At 47.3% G+C, this 24683-nt stretch overlaps 1 protein-coding gene across 8 annotated transcripts in view; it reads right to left on the reverse strand.

The window, feature by feature from the left end:
• The window catches only part of EVA1C (eva-1 homolog C), a 92963-nt gene that overhangs the window by 28985 nt on the left and 39295 nt on the right, over nucleotides 1-24683 (reverse strand). For 6 of the 8 annotated variants that reach the window (XM_053564752.1, XM_053564753.1, XM_053564750.1 and 3 more), the window contains 3 exons: nucleotides 18870-19066; nucleotides 15464-15587; nucleotides 7069-7221 (listed from right to left, as the gene is read on the reverse strand). In XM_053564752.1, the coding sequence (XP_053420727.1) occupies nucleotides 7069-7221; nucleotides 15464-15587; nucleotides 18870-19066 (474 nt within the window). The remainder of the gene's footprint in view (nucleotides 1-7068; nucleotides 7222-15463; nucleotides 15588-18869; nucleotides 19067-24683) is intronic. The other 2 variants (XM_053564751.1, XM_053564757.1) reach the window with 2 other exon arrangements.

Raw genomic sequence — 24683 nt, forward strand, 5'->3', positions numbered from 1 at the left:
TGAGAGGATCCAGCTTTCACTGGTCCTTCTGGGTCACTTTCTATGGGAGAAGACAGTTTGCTGTGTCATGAGGACACTTAAGGGACCCATGTGGGGAGGAAATGAAGCCTCCTGCCACCAGTGGCACCACGCTGCCCACCCTGTCAGTGAGGCTGACACCTGGGCTGCATGCTCATCCTAAGCAGGAATTACCAGACAAGCTGCCCCTGAACTCTGTCCCAGTTGTAAATGTCTTTTGTTTTTTTTTTTTTTTTTTTGAGACAGTCTCAAGCTGTCGCCCTGGGTGGAGTGCAGTGACGTCATAGCTGCAACCAGCAGCAACCTCCAACTCAGGCTCAAGCAATCCTCTTGCCCCAGTTTTTTTTTTTTTTTTTTTTCTATTTTTAGTAGAGATGGGGGCTCTCACTTTTGCTCAGGCTGGTCTTGAATTTGTAAGCTCAGGTAATCCACCTGCCTCTGCCTCCCAGAGTGCTAGGATTATAGGCGTGAGCCACTGCCCCCGGCCTAAATGTTTCATTCTAAACCATTAAGTGTGAGGGCATTTCACTACATAGCAATAGAAAATGTATTCACATTTGGAAGTGGGTGGCTGGGAAAACAAAATCCCCTAATTGTAGGGGGACTTGAGTGTGACTTGAGGGGACCTTAAGGGGGACACTAGGAAGAATTAAGAGTCTTGAAGAGAAGCCCTGCATCTGTGATCTGTGTGCCCGCTGGCTCCGTCCATCTCTAGGGCAGAGCTTCCCAACTGAACAGCGACACGGACCTGCTGGGATGTCCCCAGCTGCCCCTAGGCGAGGGATGCTGGCCCTGAGCAGCTGTCTCCCTTCATCCCCTGCAGACATAACTGTCTATGTGCAGAATGATGGGGAGAAGGCCGGGCGCTGTGCAAGCTAGGGCAGTGCTTGCAGCTGAAGCTGACTACTCCCCTGTAGTCTGGCCTGCCCTGAAGCAGTTCATATGGGACCACTTAGGGCTTTGTATACACTGGTTGGGGGCACTGCTCTCCTTCCTCTGAGTCTAGAACTCAGAGGCTTTTTTGAGGCAGGTGTGAGTACCCTCATGTTCTCAAGAATTCCCACGAAGCATGTGTGTCCCCCTGGGGGTCAGGAGGTGTACTCAGGTCTTGGGCAGCCCAGAGATGGGTGCACGATGGTGTCACAGGAGTCACTTAGGGGGTTGCAACCTCTCCTTGACTTCCACCAGGTGGTCCCCTCTCCCAGCACTCATCCCTTCCTCCTGAACTTATTTTACACGTGACATACACAGAATCAAAAAGTAACCAGACCAAACTGGGAGTTCAGAAAAAAAGGAGACTTGGGGTTGGGGGGTGGTATCAGCAGGAAGAGCGTGCCAAAGTTACTATCTCTACGCCAAGAACTCGTGAAAACTTGTGCAATAAACGAATAAAGATCCCAACAGAAAAAAAAAAGACAAAGGCTAGAGAGAGGTACGCAAGCGCAAATATGATAATCACAAAAACATGGGACGTGTTCAAGGTCATTCATAACAAAGAAAGGCAAATTAAACAATATTAAAGGACTCTGTTTTGTGCCTCTTAAATTAGAAACATGCAGGAAAATCGTACATAAAACTGCCAAAGTGGCAGGGAAACCCACCATTGTATATCATACAGTTTACACATATAAATTCATTCAATAAGTTTTGGGGAAAAAACCCTCTGATGATACATAGGAAGAACTTTAACATGCACATGCCTCTTTTGGTATAAAGCTTCTGGGAATTTACCCCAAGGATAAATTCTCTGGGAGAAGACAGAAGAAAGAAAAAGCTACAAGCATGAGCTTGTGATATGTTATTCACAATATTTGAAAGTTGGAAACAACGAAAAATATCCAGCCACCAGGGAATATTAAGTAAATTGTTTAATATATCTCTTGAACAAGATACAAAGAAGCGATTGACATTATTAGGATCTTGTTAGCCACTTGGAAAAATGCATATGATATATAAAGTTCAAGGAAAAAAAGGCAGAACAAAACGTATGCTTCAGAATTGCTGTTGCATAAAACTGGGCTAGGTTCATACTGCAGGACTCGGAAGAAATCCAGAAGCATTAAAAATCTTTTCAAGTGATAAGATTTGTGGCTAAATCTTTTTCTTATTTCTGTTGAATGTTATTACAGTGTTTGTGCAGGACGATAATGATGATGATGAAGATAATATTTTGGGAAGAACCAGAAGTGATCTCCCATAGCATCTGAGTGCTAAAATCATAATCAGTTGTGTGAAAACCAAAGTGGCCCCTGACCACGGAGAGCTTCCCTGAGACCCCACTGGGCTTCCGCACATGCGCTTCTAATGGACTATCCGGAATCTGAAGCAAATGGGGTTTTACCAGTCTTCAGCTTAAATGCAAGAGAAAAAGTACACAAATCAATCTCTCAGACCAGATGTGCCAGGATTTGAACTGCAGAGCACCCTTACGGAGGAGGCCCACTGTGGGAACCGACTCCTCGGCCCTTATGCAGTCAGGTTCTAGGGTTAAGGATAAATCGCCTTTTCCCCTTCTTCAAAGCAGTGTGGCTGAGCTGCAGTAATAACTGGGAACACAGAGCAGAGATCACACACACCTCGGCAGCCTGTGGCTCGGATGTGGTCTGCAGGCATGTTTTGTTTGGCTCATGTGATGTTTGAAAAGTTGGAACATTTTACATTTTTTTAAAAACCCGGATTTCCAGCATCTTGTGAGAGGTTGGAGGTTGTGACAACACCAGGCCCATGTTCCCAGCCTGCAACCAGACAGCCATCTATCCTCAGGAGCCAAGTGTGGGCGCCTCTCTCAGGAGGGGCAATGATTCACTCATGAGTCTCAGGACTTGCAAGGGCCACTCCAGTTTCTGGGAATTGGACAGAATGGGTGGCTGGTGGGAGACTGTAGCACTCAGTTTCTGGAGAGATGGACCAGACACACAAAGCTTCAATGTGATGAAGAAAATCAGGACTGTGCAAGAGGGACTTTGGGCACAAGGAGCTGTGCTGCCAGATGCCGGGAATCCCTCTCTGAGATGACATTTGAGCTGATTCTGAATCCTGAGACAGAGCTAGCCACACAGGATGAAGGATAAGAATGGTCCAGGTCAAAGACAGAGCTCGTGCAAAGGCCCCGGGGGATGGATGAGCATGAAGTCCTCCAGAGGTTGTGAGGGAAGGGGAGGGAGAGGCATGACCACAGCTGGAGACAGATACATTCTGAATACAATGAGCAAAGTGAAGGGTTTTGGGCATGATGGTGATAAAAAAATCCCTCCAGCTGCTAAGTAAAGAGAGTGGCAACTTCATTATCCAGGGCAGAAATGCCCAGAGTGGGCTGGGAGCAAAGTGGTCAGATTGGAGATATGTCACTATCAGGGGAGAGCCCACAGGACTGAGCAGGGAGTGGATGGGTGGCTGGTGGGAGACTGTGCATATTAAAAAGCATGTTTGATGCTTTTTAAGAGGGGTAAACTGAGATTCTGCAGAGAGGACACGCCAAGTGCAGTTTAAGCCTTTCACAGGCCTGGGCCAAGCAGAGAATGATTCCTTCGCATTCAGCACGGGAGCCAAAAGCCTGCATTTCTACACACATGGTTCTGCCCTTAGCACTAACCTAAAAGGTGAGGACAGCACTGAGGCTTCTGGAGGCTGGGCACAGAATTAAGGGGCACCCTCAGGTCCTTGGATTGCCCTTGGAGCCTCGTCACGGTGCAGAGTGCAGGGTCAGAGGGGCTCTGGCACTTCCCCTATGGCTCACAAATGCAGCAAAGGGCCTGGTCCTTACCCTCACACATCTACCAGGTGCAACGGACGGTGACGATGGATGAGGAAAGAGGACGAGCTGGGGGGTTTGCTCTGTGAGCTCAAGCTTTGTACCCTAACAGCTCAGCGAGGGGCACAGAGGCTTCCATCCACAGACCCTCCTACGTCACCGAGGTTACCTATGGCGTCAGGACAGCTGGCTCACCCAGGACTCCTCCATTCTCCATGGAAACCTGTCTTTGAGGCAGGCTTGCTCCTTCTCTCAGGAGTCTGCTCATTCTTTCTTTGGCTGCTTACTTTTCCATTTAAATCCAACTCCCACCCAACATTGCTTAGAACGTGGGACAGCGACCTACGACATGCGAACCACTCAGCCTACGGATCTACCTGCCGGGCTGAAGGAATTCTGCTCAAAAGAGCAGCTGACATAGACATCACTCACTGCTGCCTCCCCAGACACAAGCAGCAGAGCTAGATTTAGTAAGCCTGAGAAATGGGCCACCCTCTCTTAATATGAGAAGTGGAGTGGGGAAGCAGAGCCCATAAAAAAGAAGGTAGAGCCTACAAGCTCTGCACAATCCCTGTGAAAGTTCTAGAAAGTGCTTCCTGAGAAATAAAATGGTTAAAAATTTTAAAAAGTGAAGTCCCTTTTTGCAGTAAGAGGTTAGATCACCAAAAGTCCCTTCTCCAGCTAAGGGACCTATTAGCACAAAGGGAGGCCCTGTAGGGCATTACGAAGAATAGAGAGGGATTTGCCTTTTTTTTTCTTTTTTTGAGACAGTCTCACTCTGTCGCCCTGGGTAGAGTGCTATAGCCATCATAGCTCACAGCAAACTCAAACTCTTGGGCTTAAGAAATCCTCTTGCCTCAGCCTCTGGAGTAGCTGGGACTATAGGCAGAAGCCTCCACACACAGCTTAGTTTTTCTATTTTTAGTAGAGAGGAGCTCACTGGCTCAGGATGTCCTGGAACTCCTGAACTCAAGGTAGCCTTCCACCTTGGCCTCCCAGAGTGCTGGGATTACAGGCGTGAGCCGCCATGCACAGGCACAGAATTGCTTTTTAGAAGGATGCCTTTAGCCACCCTGAAGAGAAAGGCAAGCCTGGGTGGAGGGTGACTCCTACAGTGGCAGAGGCAGTGGGTCCTATACCCAGGGCAGTAGCAGAGAGGAGGGAGGAGAAGGAGACATTTCAGACAGAGAAGCCCACAGCTCCCACAGGACGGGACACATGCAGGCATTATCAGATAGAGAGTAGAAATTTTGGAGCTCTCAGGTCACTCACTGGGGAGCGCACGGAGCATGGGGACATTAATTAACAATGGCGACCTACCCTCACTCATGTCTCTCTGCCCCATTTGGCAGTTAAACTTGTTAGGAGAGGAGCCCTCGCCCCCAGATCTAGGTAAGGGCAGCAACCAGCCCATATCAGCCTGTGGTCTCCCTGGGCTGCTCCTGCAGACCCCCCACCATTCTCCATAGAAAGGCCTTCCCAGAACATGGGGCCCCGGGCCTCTGGAAGCAATGTCTCCAGAAAATTGCTCTTTTGTTCTCTGTAAGTCTTGCCTAAAAGTTTGCCTGTGCAGCTAGCTCCCTTTATGTTCATTATTATTACTATTTTATTATTATTATTATTTATTGTTGGGTATTATTATTATTTTTAGAGATGGAATCTCTGTTTCCCAGGCTGGCTTTGAACTCCTAGGCTTAAGCAAGTCTCCTTACTCAGCCACCCAAGTAGCTGGGACTACAAACATGTGTGCCTCATCAATGCTCATTTTTCTTTTTTTCAAGTCCAACATATTACATAAGCATGCATGTCCTTCTTAAATTTATGTTGAGATTCACATGTGATCCATAAGTAAATTGTAGCAATTTAATTTTGAGACTGGGTCCAGCTCTGTTGCCGAGGTTGGAGGGTAGCGGCATCACTGTAACTCACTAGATCCTCAAACTCCTAGGCTCAACTGATCCTCCTTTCTCAGCCTCCTGAGTAGCTGTGACTACAGTGATGTGCCACCACACCCAGCTAATTTTTCTTAATTTTTTTTGTAGAGTCAGGATCTTGCTATGTTGTCCAAACTCCTGGCCTCAAGTGATCCTCCCTCCTTGGCCTCTCATAGTGCTGGATTATAGGAGTGAGCCACCAGACCTTGCCAAACTGTAGCAATTTAATGCATGAAGGAGCTCATTTTAGATTTTGATCAGTAAGTGCAACTCCTTGGGCTGTTTTATAGGTGGGTCTGTAATCCCTGATATGAGGCACAGAGTGATCAAGTCTTTTCACTACCACAGACAGGAGTGCAATGGGTATTTTTATGTGTCACTTTGACTAGGCTGTAGTGACGAGTGGTTTGGTCGAACACTACCGTTGATGCTGTGATGGTATTTTTAGGACTAACATTTAGATCTATAGACTTTGAATAAAGCAGATTAGCATCTATAATGTGGGCGGGCCTTGTCTAATCAGTTGAGGGCTATAGCAGAAAAGCCTTAGGTTTTCCCAACAAGGATTTCTTCTCAAGCCTGCAATATAGAAATTCTGGCTGAGTTTCCAACCTGTTGCTCTGCAGACTTCAGACTTGCCAGCCTCCACAACCGTGTGAACAAATTCCTTAAAACTTGTCTCTGTCCAGAAAAATATGCATATACGTATCCTATTGGTTCTGTTTCTCTGGACATAGGCTGGGTCTGATGGGTGAAGCTCTCAGGCCTGCCGTGCCATCACCTCCAAGAAGAATGGTGCATGGGGCTCTTCTTGCCACAAACATCTGGCTATATCTGGCCTCATGTTTTTGAGCTAGATCCTCTCTCTTTTTGGACACTCATCCCGAGCAGCTGCAAGCTCATTCCCGTGGCCCCTCCATGTTTCTGCTCAGCGTACTATCACTCCATATAACCAGCACACCCCTGCCTGCCCCACCTGCCTTTCCAATGTGCTTTTCCCCTGAGCACTTCTCTGTCCCGCACCTGACATGCACCATATTTGCTCATGTATTATCTGTGTTCTCAAGGCCTCCCCATCCACTGTTGGAAGGTCATTTCCACAAAGGTGTAGACTCTATGTTGGTCATGAGGACTCCCCCATGCCTACAACAGGTGATCAATAACTCCTTGGTGTTGAATGACTGAACCACAGTAGATCAGGAACTTGGAGGACAAAGAGGTGAACCCACAGTGTGGTGGCTCCCCCCTGTCTCTGGTGTGCCCTCTAGCCCAGCCACTAGCTGCTGCAGTGGCTTCCTTCCGTGGGGAGCCAGGTCCCTGACGACACGGACAGCACCCTAATTGCAACCATATAAAATCACGTACCGAAGTGGGGGAGCCGCTCTGTGCCCAAAGAGCAGACGTCCCTGTCCTGGGTCCTCCTGCCATAGGCTGCAGAGTAGATGTTGAGAAACTTGGATTCTTGGCAGTGCAGTTTCAGTTCCTGGTTCTCACACACAGTTTTGTTTTTTAATTCATCTGAAGCAGAAATAAAAATTGGCACCATCAGCTTCCCCCAGAAGGACTCGGTGAGCACTGTCCAAGTCCCACTGCTCACCCCGGGCTCCCAGGTCTGTACTCTGAAAAGGGGGCAATTGAGACGGCCCTGCTAGCCCATGGGGTCTCTAACCCTAGAAAACAAAGCTTGCTGCAGGAATGGAGTAGGAAGCAGCCTGCCGACAAGCGCAAAGCCCCAGGAATTCTATGAAGGGGCAAAGTGAGGACAGGGGTCGAGGGAAGGCAGGGGCACTGCTTGGTTTGGGATTCCAGGAAGGGACTGGACATAAAGGAAGCTTCTCTCTCTCCCCACCTGAGGTCACACATTCTTTAAATGAAGGGAGCCTTTTCTCCAGTGTTGGCTTGGGACCCACACAAGACTAAGAATTCCTTGATAGAAGCATTAAACCCCTGGAGATAGCCCAGTTAAATCTCACCACCGTCTCCATAACTAGCTTTCCCATTTATGCATTTAAAAAGCAAGAAAGATGATATAAAATCAGATTATTTCCTTTGCTAGGGAAAGGAGCAAAAACAAGGCACTGTGTCTATTCGGAATCCTTCTTTACAGAAGCATGAGACGTCTGTCCCAAATCTGGTAAGCAGGAACACTTGACCCTCACGCTGATGGTGCATTCTAGGTTAGGATGATCTGAACCACGTCGTACTTTGTGCCCAAAGAATTTAGGGAAAAGTTTTTGTTTGTTTAATCTGCTTACCATAGTAAAATCTTGCTTTGCAATGTCACACAGTGGTAGTGTTTTAAATGCACTGCTGAAGAAAACATGATTTGTTGGCTTTTTTAAAAGTGACGTATCCCCAAACCATTCAACTGGTTCAAAAGTCTAATAATGATTTGATTTTTAAAAGCAGTAACAGCTAACAGTACAGGCACCAAAGACCGCATATGATGTGATTCCATTTATGTGAAATATTCAGATGAGGCAAACCTGTCAGAGCAGAAGATAGATCAGTGGTCCCCTGAGGTTGGAGGTGGAAGGACGAGAGCACATGGACACCAGGAAACTATGGGACGGTAGGATTGTTCTAATGCTGAGTGTGGTCATGGTTGCGCAATTCAGTTAATTTACTTAAAAAACCCATGGAACTGTATACTTAATAGGGGGTGAATGTTTTGCTATGTAAATTTTGCTCCAATAAAGACAGTTTTAAAATCATAGTAGTTATTACTCATTGAGTAGTATTTCCTCTCAAGGAGGCCCTGTTCTAACAGCTTTAAATGTTCTAATGAATATAACACTCAAAATAGCCCTTCTGTGAACAACCTCTTCAAATTTTTTGCATATTGTGTGTTGGCGTTTTAGAAATCATGATGGAGTGATTCACGCATTCTGGATACTAACTTTTTTTTTTTTTTTTTTGAGACAGAGTCTCACTATGTTGCCCTTGGTAGAGTGCCGTAGTGTTATAGCTCACAGCAACCTCAATCGCTTAAGCGATTCTCTTGCTTCAGCCTCCCAAGTAGCTGGGACTGCAGATGCCTGCCACAACACCCAGCTATTTTCTTGTTACAGTTGTCATTGTTGTTTAGCTGGCCCGGGCCAGGCTTGAACCTGCCAGCCTCAGTGTTATGTGGCTGGCGCCGTAACCACTGTGCTACAGGTGCCGAGCCAGGATACTAACTTTATCTCTTTTGTGTTAGAAAAATCTTCTAGTCACTTAGCATCAATTTTGCAAAATAAAAGCAAAGGAAAACATAAAGGAGACTATGGTCATGTATTTGTATGTTTTCCTTCCCCCAACATTTTGTAAGGAAAAATTAGGAAAAATTGCTAGCTCCACCCATCATCCTCTGTTCTGGGGTTTTCTACTTTGAAAGGCAAGCACACAGAGGCCAAACAAGCATTGGAATTAACCATAAGTAAGAGCGGAAGAGTGGGAGACACTCGGGTTGTCACAGGCAGGCCTGTGGGGTGGGGGGAGAAGAGGCTCCACAGGCAAAGAAAACTAGCCCCCCCATCTGCCTCCATCTCATTCTTCTCATTCATTCAAGTTTTCCTAACACATTTATTTCTTGGATTATAAGTACAGACTGATTTTAGGTTCATGATAAACCTCAAACCAAAGTTTTCCAAATTGTGATTTGAGGCCCACTAGTAATTTAAAAAGTTAGGTGGGCGTGGTGGCTCATGCCTGTAATTCTAGCAATCTGGGAGGCTGAGGTGGCTGGATTGCTTGAGCTCAGGAGTTCAAGACCAGCCTGAGTAAGACCGAGACCCCGTCTCTAAAAATAGCCAGGCTTTGTGGCAGGCGCCTATAGTCCCTGAGGCAAGAGGATCACTTGAGTCCAAGAGCTTGAGGTTGCAGTGAGCTATGACACCACAGTACTCTACCAAGGGTATCAAAGTGAGACTGCCTCAAAAAAAAATTATTAAAAATTTATAGTGGCAACATAGTGAGATCCAGTCTCCACCAGAAAAAATTTAAATTAGCCGGACAAGATGGCATGTGCCTACAGTTCAGCTACTTGGGAGGCTGAGGTAGGAGGGTCACTTGAGCCTAAGATTGAAGGTTACAGTGAGCTATGATCATACCTCTGCACTCTAGCCTTGTAAGCCCAAAGTGAGACTCTGTCTCAAAAATAAATAAATAAATAAATAAATAAAATAAAGTACCTTAGAAAACATTAAAGAGTATCATGTGAAAAAAGGATAAACTGTTTTGCAATTTAAAATATTTTTTTCAGTTGTATGTGTGTTGTGAGTATGTGTTGTGTTGGGCTAAAACGTAAAATATCTTTCATACTATGGGTTGAAATCACAATTCCAAAGCTCCCACCTTAAGCCTCACAGCAAGGCATGAACTATACAGGGGGCTCCTCTGGTTACAGGGGGGGGCTCGATCTTCACCTCCCAGATTCAATGGTGCTACACCCCAAACTTAAATCATGAAAGGAAAGAATTCTCAAATACTTTTAAACCCCACTGTTATGTAACTTACAAATTCCCACAACTTTCTACCAAAAACAGAGGAGCAGGAGTGAGACCAAACTTTTGAAACACAGGAAGGAAAACTTTTTAAGTTCCCAAGACTGCCCCCAGCTTTGGTGATGGTAAACTTTGGTCCTTTCATCCATGATGATGGGAACATTCAAGGTTAATGAAAGGCTCAGAGCAGAAACCAGGCTATAGACTCTCACAAAACCCCCTTCCTCTCTAGTAGTTTTACATACACAAAGAACCACCACGGGGACAGAATATTAAATTGGTGACTAAGCAAATGTTTTGAAGGCCCTTCACCCACCAATTGGAGTCTTAATATAACAGCTTAAACTTAGAGCTGAGAAAAGTTTTGTTTTCTTCATCTAAATAAAAAGAACATTATGTCTGACCCCAACATTGGAGGGTTTGATTCTTTTTGGTGAGTCATATCCTTACTGGCATGAGTTCTTCAGTGCTATTTATGAGTAGATGCTAAATCCCACCAACACCAAAATTTTGCCTGACTTCAAAAGTGCACAGTGGAACGATGGTAGGGATAGAAACACCAGAAGAGCCACAACCCCTTCCAAGTAGGAGAGCACCAAAAAATGTTAAGAATGCCTTCCTGCTGCAGAGCTGGCCCAGGAGGGTAGGAGAGGGCAGGACAAAACCAAGCTTTATCTCACCAAACTGGAAACTTCTTTAACAGGATTCATTTTTTCTTTCTTTTTTAAGCAGAATTTTTAAAAATTAGAAGCGTTTTTAAGGCATGTCATGAAATGCATTTGTTAGCCACATCGCTTTGATTTTTTAAAGCCTATTCATTAAAGGGAGCCTGGATGCCAGTAAAACCCTGCCAGAGTAACCCAACACCTCCAAGTACAGCCCAGTGATTTCGTCCCCAGATTATGGGCAAATCATCTCCTGGAATGGAGGGGGCCTGTGCGTGTCACATTATATCTGTGGGGTGACTGTTGTCTTATGTTGAAATACTTGGTTCCTTGGGAATGTGCTAATTCACCGTCACCTAAAAGGGACATTTCTGCATTCTAAAAAAGAATGGGACTGCTAACATTATTGCTACTTTTCTTGGAGGACTAGAATTTGTTTCAGCGCTGGGTTAGAGCTCCCAGTTGCTCTGTGGGCAGCCTTCCAGAAGAGAGTTGCCAGCACCCCTGGGGCTCAGATGGAGAGAGGGACTGGAGCCTGGGAGGTAGAACCAGGACTCTGCTTAAAGGTCAAGGACAACAACATTCTCCCTCCTCCTTCTACCAAGTAGAGGGGGACATAGGTCATTCCCCAGCGGTGGCCTTTCAAAGGTGGGCACGGGAGGATCCGCCATGATGGGAGTATTTTATTACTGATTTTGCCTACAATTGCCGGTGCATGGTGATATTTAAACACAGACAGACATTTAGTGGTGTTTATTGTGTTCTGAAGTTCTCTACAGACAATGTACCCTGCTATTTCCTCCTCCCAGGGCAGATGATTGCCCCCAACCCTTGCTCTATCACTGTACTTCAGTCATTCACATCTTTACCCATAATTACTTTAATCTGCTTCTTGGAACAGAGCTGCCCATATCTGAGCCCACTCCATGACAGGCCCTGTGCTAAGCCTTACACACATGCTGTGTTCCCACAGCCTTTATGACAGCCCTATGCAGAGGGACATTACGGTCAGGTCTCGGAGTTCTGGAGCCTCAGAAGGTGTCCCTACGCTGCCCAAGGTCACACAGCAGCTACACAGCAGAAAGGAGTATGAATCCAGAAATGCCTAAATCCAAAGCCTCGCTGAAACCTCAATCCCCAAAGGGATGAACGCTGGGGGAAGAACGGTACACACTAGGGAAAGGAACGTTCTAGTGAAATTCGCTGGTAGCTGAGAGGAAAATCAAAATAACACACCCCGAATGGTGGCATTTCTTAATTTCCCTGCAGATTTCACAGAATACAGACAGTGCTGGGGACAGAGGCAAGTGACTGGTTCCCACACCCCCCAGGGCAGCAGTGGCATCTCTGAAAGATCAGAGAGTCAGGCAGGGGCTGAAACTGGATGGAGAACCTCAAGAGGCCTGAGAGCTGTAGGCAGAGGCAGCAAGGATGCGCCACTTCCCACAGGGCAGTGCCTCAGGTTGCCTGAGTCCAGGCGACAGACACAAGGGGCTTCCTCGAGCATCCTCCCTGCTCAGACCCTGCCCTACAGGTAAAGCACAGCTCCTCCCCTGGCCCCTGGGGCCCTGGACCCTCCTCCAGCTCTGGGCAGGTGCTTCCTTCAGGCCACTCTGCCCCTCCCTGGCTGCACCAAGGCACTTGCACCCCAGCCACAGGCTGCTGTATGGGGCCCCCTTTCTGTACCCCTACCCTGCACCTCTCAGCTCCAGTATCACATGCCCAGAAAAGCCTCCCCTGAACCTCACTGAGGGCAACGGCTCCTATGAGCTGCCTGCAAATACCAAGGGCTCTCCATAGCACCCAGGCCCTGCTTGGCATCTCGTGTATATCTGCGTGATCCCACATGAGTGTCAGGGGCCCACTAGACTGTACCATCTAGTAACGTAGGATGTTCTTGCCTGTGTTTCCCCAGCGCTAAGCACAGTACCTAGCCCCTGCAGGGTGAACTTTTGTTTTGTTTTGTAAACAGAGACAGGGCCTTGCTCTGTTGCCCAGGTTGCAGTGAAGTGACTGGATCACAGTTCACTGCAGTCTTGAACTCCTGGGCTCAAGTGACTCCCCTGCTTTAGCTTCCTGATTAGCTGGGTCTATAGGTATGCACCACCACACCTGCCTAATATTTTTATTTTTATTTTTTTGTAGAGAAGGGTGTCACTACTGCCCAGGTTGGTCTTGAACTCCTGGTCTCAAGACATCTTCCTGCCTCAGGCTCCCAAAGTGCTGGGATTACAGGTGTGGCCACCACATCTGGCTTGGGTGAATATCTGTGCCATGAATACATATTAAGCATCCACTGACCTGGGGATACAGTGGTGAATGACTCAGAGACCGTGCCCTCACGATGCTCACATTCTGATGGTACGTGTGTAAACAACACATAAGTCACAAATGAGGTAAATCCAAACCATGATTCTTCTGGGAAGAAAACCAAATAGGATGGTGTGCTAGAGAGCCATGGTGGTGTGAGGACAGGAGGCCGCCTTCGATTTCTTTGGAGTCTCTCTGGAAAGGTGCTATCTGGGCTGGAACCTAGATGAGAAGGAACTGCCCATGGGAAGATGCCTGCAAAGGCTTGCCGGATGAAGGAAAGTTGGAAAGTGCCCTGGAAGGGGTGTGGCAACCTCCCCAGAGGGAGCCGCCATTCCAGAAGCCTCTCCAGGATGTTCTCTTTATACTGAACACCCAGCCCAACGCTGTGTACAGCAGGTGCTGAGTAAGTGCTTACTGAAATGAAATTAATAAACAGTCTAGGCTGGGCATGGTGGCTCATGCCTATAATCCTAGCACTCTGGGAGGCCGAGGTAGGACGATCCCTTGAGTTCAGGAGTTTAAGACCAGACTGAACAAGAGCGAGACCCCATATCTACTAAAAATAGAAAAACTAGCTGGGTGTCATGGTGGTAGCCTGTAGTCGCAGCTACTTGGGAGGCTGAGAAAAGAGTTTTGCTTGAACCCAGGAGTTTGAGGTTGCAGTGAGTTAGGCCGACACCATGACACTCTAACCTGGGTGACAGATGAGACTGTCTCTAACTGTACCCTGTAGCGTTGATGCTGCAGCCCTGCACTGACTTAGCCAAAGTTCGGCCAATTTTACAAAGGCCAGTTTTTTTCCCTTAAGGCTGTTTTGCTCAACTTTTCATTATGAAAAAGCTCAAACTTGTAGAAAATACGAAAGAACATCACAACAACCAATCCTGTTCCCACCGCCTCAATTCTCCGCATCGCTAACGTCCTGAACAAGAGCTGCTTCTGGACAGGTTTTCTTTTTTGCTGTGGAAGGAGAGAACCAAGATGTGGAAGGAAAAAAAGAAAGCAGAACTGACAGCACTCAAGGGCATTGTCAAGAGCACAGTCATTTTCTGAGATTCGGTGGTGGGAGGACACAGCTCCTGAAGTGATTTTCCCAAGTCTGCTGATGGAGGCAGGGTATGTGTGTGTGTGAGTGTGTGATAGTATGCGAGTGTGACAGTTTTTATGTGTGTCAGTGTGTATAAGCGGGCATAAAGGCGCAACAGTGTGTGTGACAATGTGTGAGTGTCTCTCTGCGTGTGTGTGTGCATGCACATGGACGTGTGTGAATGTGTGTGTGCGTTTGCAGGCACAGCATTGCAACCACAGAGGCAGATCTGGTGTTGTGGCTCTAGCAGGAGAAGGTTTTGAAGAAGCCACTGTATCTGCTGAATGGATCCAGGGGGTTCTCCCCAAATGTGCACCCAAAATGTGGCCCAAGAGCTTCCCATCTCCGGCCCAAAGGACCCCAGTGTCTTGGAGAATGCTGGGCTTCGGGGCAGGAATCAACAGGGAACGAAATGCAAACAGTAAAAGCAGTTGTGCAGGGTGGCAGGGGGAATTTCTAAAATCCTTATTCCTTACTGTTTGGGTTAAACGTGTTGCTATCATTCTCTGTGACAAGTTGCTTGAGAGCCTCTAACGCTATGGTGTCCTTCAGCTTCTTCTGGGTAGACCCTCTGCATCTGGAAGCATGACCCACTTGCTGAAGAGTGATTATTTGTGGCCAGCAATGGGTAGATCACAAATCGATGTGCATTAGACATGGCAAAAATCAATGGAGGTATGAACAAGAATCAGAATAAAGAAGACGTCTCCAGCTGGGTCCTCTCTCATTCTCCTGGGGACACCCCACTGAAGTTGCGCCCACCATGGTGAGAGGGGAGAAGCGAGTTCATAAAGATCTGAGGCGGTGGGCTCAGGTGGGAACTGGGCCACTGGTCCTCAAGGAAACACAGGCAGCCCTTTGGCCGGGATGAGCCTCCACACAAGATGGCAGAATTTTAAGGAACTGAAATCGCAATCTCTCGCCATTCCTGACATTTTTAGCATCAATACAACTGAGTTTTACATCATATATTGGGAATAAATTTTTTTTAATTTTAGCATTTATAAGAATTCACATACATGCATGTGCACACATACATACACACACACTCTCTCTTTCTCTAAAAACGAGGTAGGACGGGGCCCCATGTTCCTATTAACAAGAGCTTCAACGTTGGACGAATGCAGACCGGCAGAGAGTGTTCACCCGGAGTATGAATGAAACTGGGAACCACACCCCAAACACACTGCCCCCGCTCAGAAGTTACTTACTAGGCTGGCATTTAAAGGAGACCAGGAGGTATTTACTGCTTCCTGGACAAAGGTCAGGTCCAAATACACGGCTATTGACCAGGAGGTGGCAGGCCCGCTGGTTCTGGCATTCGTCCAGCACCTTCTAGAATGAGGGAGTAGAGAAGGGATAGGCTTGAAAACTGCACACAGTGTCCTCCAGACCCTGAACCCAGGCTGCTCTGGGCTTTTCGAGGGCCTACCCTGCTGGCTTGTGCTGTGTTTTAGTCTAAATCTCACGCAGGTGGACAAGCAGTGGGCTTCCTGGTCCTCTGCTTTTTTCCAAAGGAAAAAACTGAGTCATCAGCACCAGGCCCCATCAGAAAACCAGCCTCTCATCCACTGGGACTGGTGCTGCTGCAGACGCTTCCAGCAAAGGCAACTTGCCGAGGCTCCAGAGTATCTGCACATGTCGGGCTGCAGGGGGACTTCGAGGTCCCCTTTGAGGAGGGGTCCCCTCACTTTAAGCCGAGAGAGCTTCAGCCGTGAGAAGTCCTGGCCCCTCATCCTTAGAAACGGCCCTCCACAGGCCACAGGAGAGATGGGCATTGGGGGAGGCCTTGGGGACCTGAATCCTCCCCCAGCTGATGACTCATTACCCAGGCCAACAAATGAAAATTAAAAAGCTGATTCCTACCCTCTTGAGTTTGTGGCCCACTTCTCCCTTGGCAAGCAGTTTCCTTGGTGGAATACTCAAGACTTTCTGCTTCCCTTCAAATCTCAATCTCTCCTGATTTTTTTCTGGGTAACTCTCTCATTTGTTAATGAATCTGCCCAGGGGAAGCTCACAGAACACCCTACTCCAGGCCTGGGGAAGGCCCACATTTTGTTGCTGTGCGTTCAAGCCTCAGTTCCCACATGGAACGAACAGTGCTAGTGATGAAACGGCTGAGGTCCTGAACCTGGTCCTGGTTACAAGGACACCAAGTACAATGAAAAAACTATGTTCCCAAGAATCTATTTAATACTTTAACCTGAATTTAGTGCAGATTCATGAGCCTCTCTGAGTGGCCTTGTTCTCGTGGAATATTTCCCTGCAGAATGCAGCCCTACCAGGATCACCTGTCACCTCTGGGGCCCAGGAGATATGCATCCATCAGGAAAAATGTCCAGGGAAAACTCTGAACCTCTGGGAGGTATAGCTTTCAGAGGATTGAGCATACTGATGTGGCCAAGGTCATGGTGAAATGAGTCAGCCCTTAGACGTCTCTGGAGGTCCCAGGGCAGGTCTAGTTCCAAACTGTGTTAAGAGCTGAAAGATGCAGAGAAGGGGACTTCCTGGGTGGCTGTGGTCTCCCATGTGAACATGTTCTCTCCCTACCTTAAGCAACCTCCTTCCATGGAAGCACTTTGCCTCAGCCCTTGGGGCAGCTTAAAAGTTAAGGATCTCTTGATATCTGGCTCAAAGTACTGTGCATGGCAAGCAAACCATCTGAACAACATCAGAAGTGGGTTCACAAATGCTAACTTGTCACCTTGGTTAGGGAACGTCCTCTTCCCACAGGGGTACCTGGGAGGTACCTGTATAAGGGTGAGGGTGGTGTCCATGTTTTGGGATGCCAGCATGCCAGGAGTTCATACTTGCACAAAATAGGCACTTTTGCCCTTTTGGCACTGACTGAAGTTCTTTTCATGCACCTAGGAGGACAGATGGCCTGGGAGCCAGGGAGGGGTGGGCCAAGAGAGACATGGCATCCATAGGAAGAACTGGATGGGGGTGGCAGGGATGCTGTTGTTGGAATGTTTGCCTTCTCCAAAACTCCTGTTGAAATTTAATTGCCATTGTAACAGTATCAGGATGTGGAGACTTTTAAGAGATGGTTAGGCCATGAGGACTCCACCCTCTTGAGTGGATTAATGCTGTTATCTCAGGGTAGGCTGTTATAGAGGGACTAGGCTCAATAATGGCCACCTCTCCTGCCCCTTTCATTCTTCTGCCAACTGAGGGCATCACCCTCCCTCCCTTAGAAGAATGCAGTGTTTAAGGTGCCATCTTGGAAGCTGAGTTGGGGCCCTCACCAGACACCAAACAACACCTTGATCTTGAACTTCCCATTCTCCAGAATTGTGAGAAATAAACTTCTGCTCTATATAAATTACCCAGTCTCAGGTATTCTGTTAGAGCAACAAAACATACAAAGACAGTGGGGCACATAAGAAAAGCAGCTTCTTGGCTCCCAAGGAAACATGTTGACTCTTCCCAGGGGTGGAAACTCCATCAAGGGAACTCATTCAAACACATTCTTTTTGGCTACTCAGTTGGTGTTTACCAATCACGTGGCTATCCAAACACGACAATGCTTGGAATGGAAGCAATACATGGTGTGACAAATAGAAAAATCCTTACATCGTCATACTATTTTTGCTTTTCCTTTTGGGGCCTCAGGGAGGGCTACATAACACTAAAGCTAATTCTATTTCTCCTTAGCCTTCCTAGTAAATTCATCTTTTTTTAAATTCAATCATTTTTCTCTGTAATATCTTTATCCACATTTGCTATGGCTGACAAAATCGAACTGACTTCTAACTTGCTCTAAACTCCTTGCTTCATACACATTTGTAAGGAATTAGGAAGACATTAAAGGAAAAAAATCCAAGGCCAAGTGACTCAGCAATTCATCTTGACCAACTAGTTATAAATGTTGAGGTGCCAGGGAAGGTAGAGTCGAAGTTGTTTAGATAATCAGATGACTGAAAGCCATGAACAGTCTAAAAACGTCACTGAAATACTTGTTTGACCTTTAACTATACCAAATCTTTCCCTAAATATGCCAGCCATAAAAAAAAGAATGACTTAAGCCCTCCCCTCCACCCCTATTCCTGGTACTATGCAGTAAAAAGATGAATTCAACAGAGCTCCAAAATAGCTCCAAACAAGAAGAATGTGATTATCTGCAATTGGAAACGCAAACCATAAAAAGGCAAAAGACCATTATTGATATTTCCCTTGCCTGAGTACATTTTCTAAGAAGTTGGTCACGACCTCAGAAGTCTGCCTCACAGAGATAATTGTGGTTTCCATTAAAGATTCCACAGCCTTCCTTTCCTACTGGGGCCTCTATGGGAGATGTGGGCCCAGAGGTCAAAGCCCAACATGGCTATTCTTTGCTTGATGCAGGAAGGAGTTCATATTGCAAGTGTACTAAGGGAGATCTCCAGTAGGAACCAACTCTATTTAAACTTGCCTGGCAAAGAACCCTTTTGAGAAGCAAATAACAGCTCACCAGCAAAACTGATAGTTGTATAAACTGTAATTTTCATGGGTCAGTTTTTCTTGGCGTGAACTACATAATCACAAATGTATGTACATATACACACAGAGAGATAGACAGCGAGGGAGTGTGTTGAAACCATTTTATCATATTAACACATCTACGAAAGGCAATACCTGGAAGGTGGTGGGTGCCACACAGGTTAAGCTGTCTTCCCTCTGGGAGGCAGGCTGCTGGGAATTACACATTTGGTAATCTTGCCCATAAAATGCCGATTGAACACTTATCGTAGAATGCCGAGGGCACTGGAGGCTCAAATGGTCCCCGTCACAGGCATAGGCGGTGTGGTTTTGCAGGAGTTTGGTTAGGTAACCTGGAAAATATTCAGCTGGGTTACAAGAAGCCAGGAACCCACCACTCGTGCATGGGTTGGAGGGCAGGGGGCTGCTCAGTCAGGAAGACGGGGGTGGGGCCTTCTTGGCAGCTCTGGTGGAAAGGTCACCAAACTAGGCCCTTGGCGGGGGAGGAGGGGCCTGCAGGAGTCAATGCCAGCTTTCGAGTCTGGACCAGAGCCTTGGGTTTGGGGTGGCCCAGTGGGAGCCTCAGAGGGCTTGCTCCCCTCGAGGGTGCAACAAGGCATTGGCCAGGACCCAAAAAGTCCTGAAGTGCCTCTCTAAAGAAGAAAAAATTCGGAATGGGGGCCCCTGGGTGTGTGCACGTCTGTCCTGATGGAGATTGGCATTGCTGACCTCCCCCTAGCGAGGCCATACCTTCCTGGAGTGAGTGGATGCAGTTTTATTCCGGAAACCTCCCCTGGGGTTTCCTGCCTCACCTGGATGGGAAATCCAAGTGGGGTCCCTGCCCTGAGTAGGGCTGTGTTCTGAAGAGTTATGTATGTGTGTGGGTGGTGATGGCAGGGCACTGGGGGTTCAATAGTGTCCCTGCTAATTTACATTCACCAGGAACCTCAGAATGTGATCTCATTTGGAAATAGGGTGGTTTTAGATATAATTAATTAGGATGAAGTCACACTGAAGTAAAGCAGATACTTAATACCAGATGACTGGTGTCCTTAAAAGAACAGAGGAGACACAGAGGGAGACAGCCACGTGCAGATGAAGTGATGCGGCCACGAGCCCAGGACCGCCGAGGACGGCCAGCCCAGCCACCATGGAAGGGTTCCCTCCCTGGCAGCCCTGCTGATGCCTGGATGTCAGCTTTCGGGCCTCTAGAACTCTGAGAGGAGGAATTTCTATTGTTTCAGACATCCAAGATTTGGAAATTTGTGGAGCAGCCACAGGAAATAAGTGGGATGCCCCAGTCCTAGGCTTCCTGGCTACGTCTTAGGCAGGTCGGTGGGGTCTCACTGGGCCACGGCCCTTGGGGAACTCTAAGACCTGCATTATTTCTCAGAAAGGAGGAAGGACGGCTCACCCAAAATGTAGATTCCCTTCCTCCTCCTCACACCTCACGAGGTCACAGGAAGGCGGCTGGGAGGACAGCCAGGGACTTTCTGCTGAGGTGTGTGGGAGACAGGCTTGGCAGCCTCGGCCTCTGAGAGGGAGGAGGTGGTGTGGAGGAGGGCAGCTTCAGGGCCCCCCGGTTCCCACACTCTGCTCTGCACTTGACTTTGTCCTGCCTGGGTTTCAAAATCCTCTCAGACACATGATTCACGGCAAGAGGTGCCCAATCCAGCTCCGTGCTTGGGGACCGAGACAGGCCGCAAACACTCCCAGCACACCTAATCCAGACTTTAGCTCTCTTGCTGAAATTCCCCTCTTTTTTTTTTTCATCTTTGAAAACTATCTTGGCCAAGAAATCAGCTACCCCGAGAAAGTTCACTTACAGAAGCAAAATCTGATGTGAGCAGCAAAATGGACCTCAGGCACCAGGAGTGCAGGTCAGAGCCCTGCTTGCTGGAACACCATCATAGTCCCAGGATGCCCCACCAGGCTCCGAGAGAGGCCAGCCTGAGACCCCTCCACGGCCCAGGGCTGTGGGTCAGTGTCTTCCTGCAGGGCACACAGGCAGGCCCTGATAGGACAATGAACACTGGAAATTCCAGCTTCCTCTGTGGGATCTCAGTACCCCGTTATCAGCCACACCCTGCCAGGGAACTCAGGGTCACACTTATGCTACCCCCAGGCCAACTCCAACACTGAAGTGCCCCAGACTGATACCCCCATACTTAGATCTCCTCAATTCCTCATTAAAACTTTCCTGAGGCCAGCTGTCACAACACACACCTGTAGTCCCACTTACTCGGGAGGCTGAGGCAGGGGGATCACTTGAGCCCAGGAGTTTGAGGCTGTAGTGAGCAATGATGATGCCACTGCACTCCACCCTGGGCAAAAGAATGACACACTATCTCCAAAAAACTGATGACAATAACAACAAGAAGACCCCAACTTCCTTGTGTATCACTTGATATTCCCAGGACTGTGCTAGGTGACAGCTGATCACGCATCAAACCAATTCTCAGAGTGTGACTTTGGCTTCATGTTCTTGGTTTGTCGAAAAGGCGGTGAGTCACTCTAGCTAGATGAAGGAAATGACAAGGCTTGGAGGCAGCAGAGCCACAAGATGGAAGGGGCCTGGGTCCCAGGTTCATGGAGAGAAGAGCTCCTGGCTCCACACACTGTTACACCGGTGGGAAAGAAACTTCTGCTGTGTTTGGGCCATGACCTTTCTTCACTCCATTTGTCACACAGTCTGTTCTCATTAAACAGAACCTGATCACCATGGGACCATTTACCACAAGCATTGTGTGCCAAGCCATGGCCCCACTATACCATATTTTTATTCTGACAGCGTATTCTGGAGGCAGAAACCTAATGCACAGAATTGACTAATTCTAGATCCTTTGAGCTCTTTGCACTTTGAAGGGGGTTAGGACTCCCCCTGCCAGTGTATCAGTTCTAACACTATGCAGGTGCAAAGAAGATACTTTGCCACTAAAACCTGCTCCAGACTCTTCTTCAGAAACCCATGCTCATATCTCCACATAGAAATACTAATGACATTCTGGAAAAACTGTGGCGACAATGAAAAGATCAGTGGCTACCAAGGGTTGGCAGAAGGAGGAATCAATGGAGGAACATAGAGGATTTTTAGGGCAGTGAAACTAATTCTGTATGACACTGGAACGGTAACATATGTCATTATACATTTGTCCAAACTCACAGAGGATACAAGACCAAGATGAACCCCACTTTAAACTATGGACTCTGGGTGATAATGATGTATCAAGGTACGTTCATTGACTGTAAAAATCTGGACCATCCTGGTGAGGATGCTGATAGTGGGGGTGGCTGTGCATGAGGGGAGGGAAGCAGTGAGAAGTACATGGAATGTTTCCATACTGCTCAATTTTGCTATCAACCTAAAACTTCTCTAAAGTCTATTTAAAAGGGAAAAAATACAAAATCTCTTCCTCCCCCCCACCACGATAGCATTACTTTTTGGAAGAGAGGGGTCAGCAACAGGGAGGGGACAAAGAGATGAACAGGTAATACCCTGTCCTTCACCTGAATGGTGGCACGTGCTTTGCTTTGTGAGAGTTCACCTGGCTACCTGCTTGGGATTTGTAAGCAAAAATGTTTGCCTAAAAGAACTTCATCTGCAGTTATCTGACCAATACTTTCAAACAAATAAAGAAAGAAAGTCTAGACGCTGTGGAGCCTTGGGCAATTTATAGAGCAAGCGGAGTGTGGAACACTTTCTTCTGCGGCCAACCACAGCCGAACCAGGACAGGCTCCGGAGCTACAGCAGGAGGTGCTCATGAGGCCCCAGCACAGCCACAGCATGCTCTGTGGGCCTCCTCAGGTGTCTTCCTGTACCTCAAAATTGTGGTTAACAGTGAAAGCAGCTCTAAGGCCCAGCAGGAAAAATGGCTCATGACTTTGGCACCTAAGTAACCTTACCCTGTCTGAATGGGAGTGCCCTAAGTCTAGCGGTACTTGCTAGACAAGCATTGCTGCCTGCAATCTGGACAGGGGCAATTCTAGTGTCCCTTCCAAAGGTTATTAATAAAGAGAAGGAAGAAGAATAGCTGGGGATAAAGGAATAATAAATGGGTTAGGAATTCAGGGAAATCCAATAATTACACAAACACACTGAAAGAGGTTCAGAGCAAGAGATGTCTGCCAGCAAAAGAGACACAGACATTGTCCCTTAGCTCAATTATCCCAGATGCCCGAAAGGGTAAGATCAGACAAGAGTGATGGAAACCCACACTGAGTGGTCTCACCCTGAGAGACATTTATACATACAGGATGACGGACTGGACTGATCATTGATTAGATGAGATCCTAGCAATGTGGTGGTATCTTTTGAGTTGTACATCCTTTTGAGGTAAGGAATCTGGATTCAAAAACAAGGGCAGGGAGTAACAGGTGTTATGCAGGGGTCAGGGGAAAGAAGTTCTGTGGCAAAATAAGCTTGGGACATCACCAGTTAACAAGGTCATCAGGTGGCTCAGAGCCTCAGCTATGCCAAGGTACACTGGGACTCTAGCAGTGGATGGAGCAGGCAGAGTCACCTCCATACATTTGACCAGCCCTCCTATTTTTCTAAAAGATGCCTCTGAGAGTTGGTCCTAAGCACATCATTCTCAAGGGAAGAGTCATTCGAGCTTCATAAAACATGCGATCAGTGCCAAGATCTACATCTATTAGGAACATCTAATAGCTTGGATCATTCTAGAAAGCATTTCAGAATCCCATATGGCTCCTCATCACAAGCAGGACGGAGAGGGAGACACAGGAGGAATGAGAACAGAGGATTAAGGGTCCTAAGACTAAGGTTCAACTTGGGATCAAGGGTATGACTGTGACAGTCACCTCTCAGGGTTAGTGTCCTTATGGGGGATTAAATGATATACAGGGGATAAGCATCTTCTGTCTACCCCGAACCCCTGCACAACCCTAAGGTATTACTACTGTACTGTAAATCTGGAAGAACACCAGTTAACACAGAGCTCCCACTGCTGGAATGCTAAACAACACCTCTAATCAAATTTCACTCCCTGTCAGCCTCTCAGCTCTGAACAGCATGATATAAGGTGGACAAGCCAGAGATAGGCACACAGCCCTGTGGCTCTCCTCACAGCCCAGAATGTCACTGCAGAGCTTAGAGAAAGAAAAATTCATTTATTCATTCATTCATTCATTCCCTTCCTCCCTCCTTCCTTCTTTCCTTCCTAATAATTAAGGTCTAACAACATCCTAATATTTATAAGAGACCAAAGGAGCTGTAAATTTGTCCCCCCTCCTTTTCTGAAGCCAAAGTCCTCCCATGGATTCCAAGTTTCCCGAGGGCTGATGTGGCCCAGTGTCTCTGAGCACAGGATAAAAAAAACATCAGTCACCTGCCCTACACTTACTCTGTGCTAGGTCCCCTAATCACTGGTGGCCAATTTCACAACTTTACTTCTGGGAAGGGAACAGAATTCCACCGTTACGTCCTTGTCTCTCCCCCTCATTTTTTAAATAAATCGGCACATTCCACTAGGTTAATGTTTTAGATAGGAGACCACATCCTTTAATTCACAAATACTCAAAGGTGTTTCTACATGTTTGAAGTCCTTTTCCAAAAAAGCATGTTCCTTTCTTTTGTGTTTGTGAGTGTGTTTAAAGAACTGGCAACAGCCTGGTAGGGTGGGGGTGGGAGCTGCCATGAGTCAGGTTTCCTGAGGGGCAGGAAAGGCTCCATGACAGATGAAGGGCCCAGGACTGGGCAGCATACACCCAAGAGCATCAAGATCACAAGTTAGAAAGTTAGGCCTGAGTTGAAGTCCTTCCTTTAGTCCCAGGTGTGGCACTAGGAAGGTCAACCCAAGGCTAATTATGAAGAAAACTAGAGGCATCAGCCTGTTTCTTGGATGTTTGAGGTGGAATCCCAAGTTGTAGGGATGACCAAGGATAGCTATGACTGCTCTTAAGCATATGTTAAGTGATATGCTCAGATCCTGGTCTTGAGGATAGGAAGG

Source organism: Nycticebus coucang, chromosome 16 (assembly GCF_027406575.1).
Source record: "Nycticebus coucang isolate mNycCou1 chromosome 16, mNycCou1.pri, whole genome shotgun sequence".
Classification (NCBI taxonomy): domain Eukaryota; kingdom Metazoa; phylum Chordata; class Mammalia; order Primates; family Lorisidae; genus Nycticebus; species Nycticebus coucang.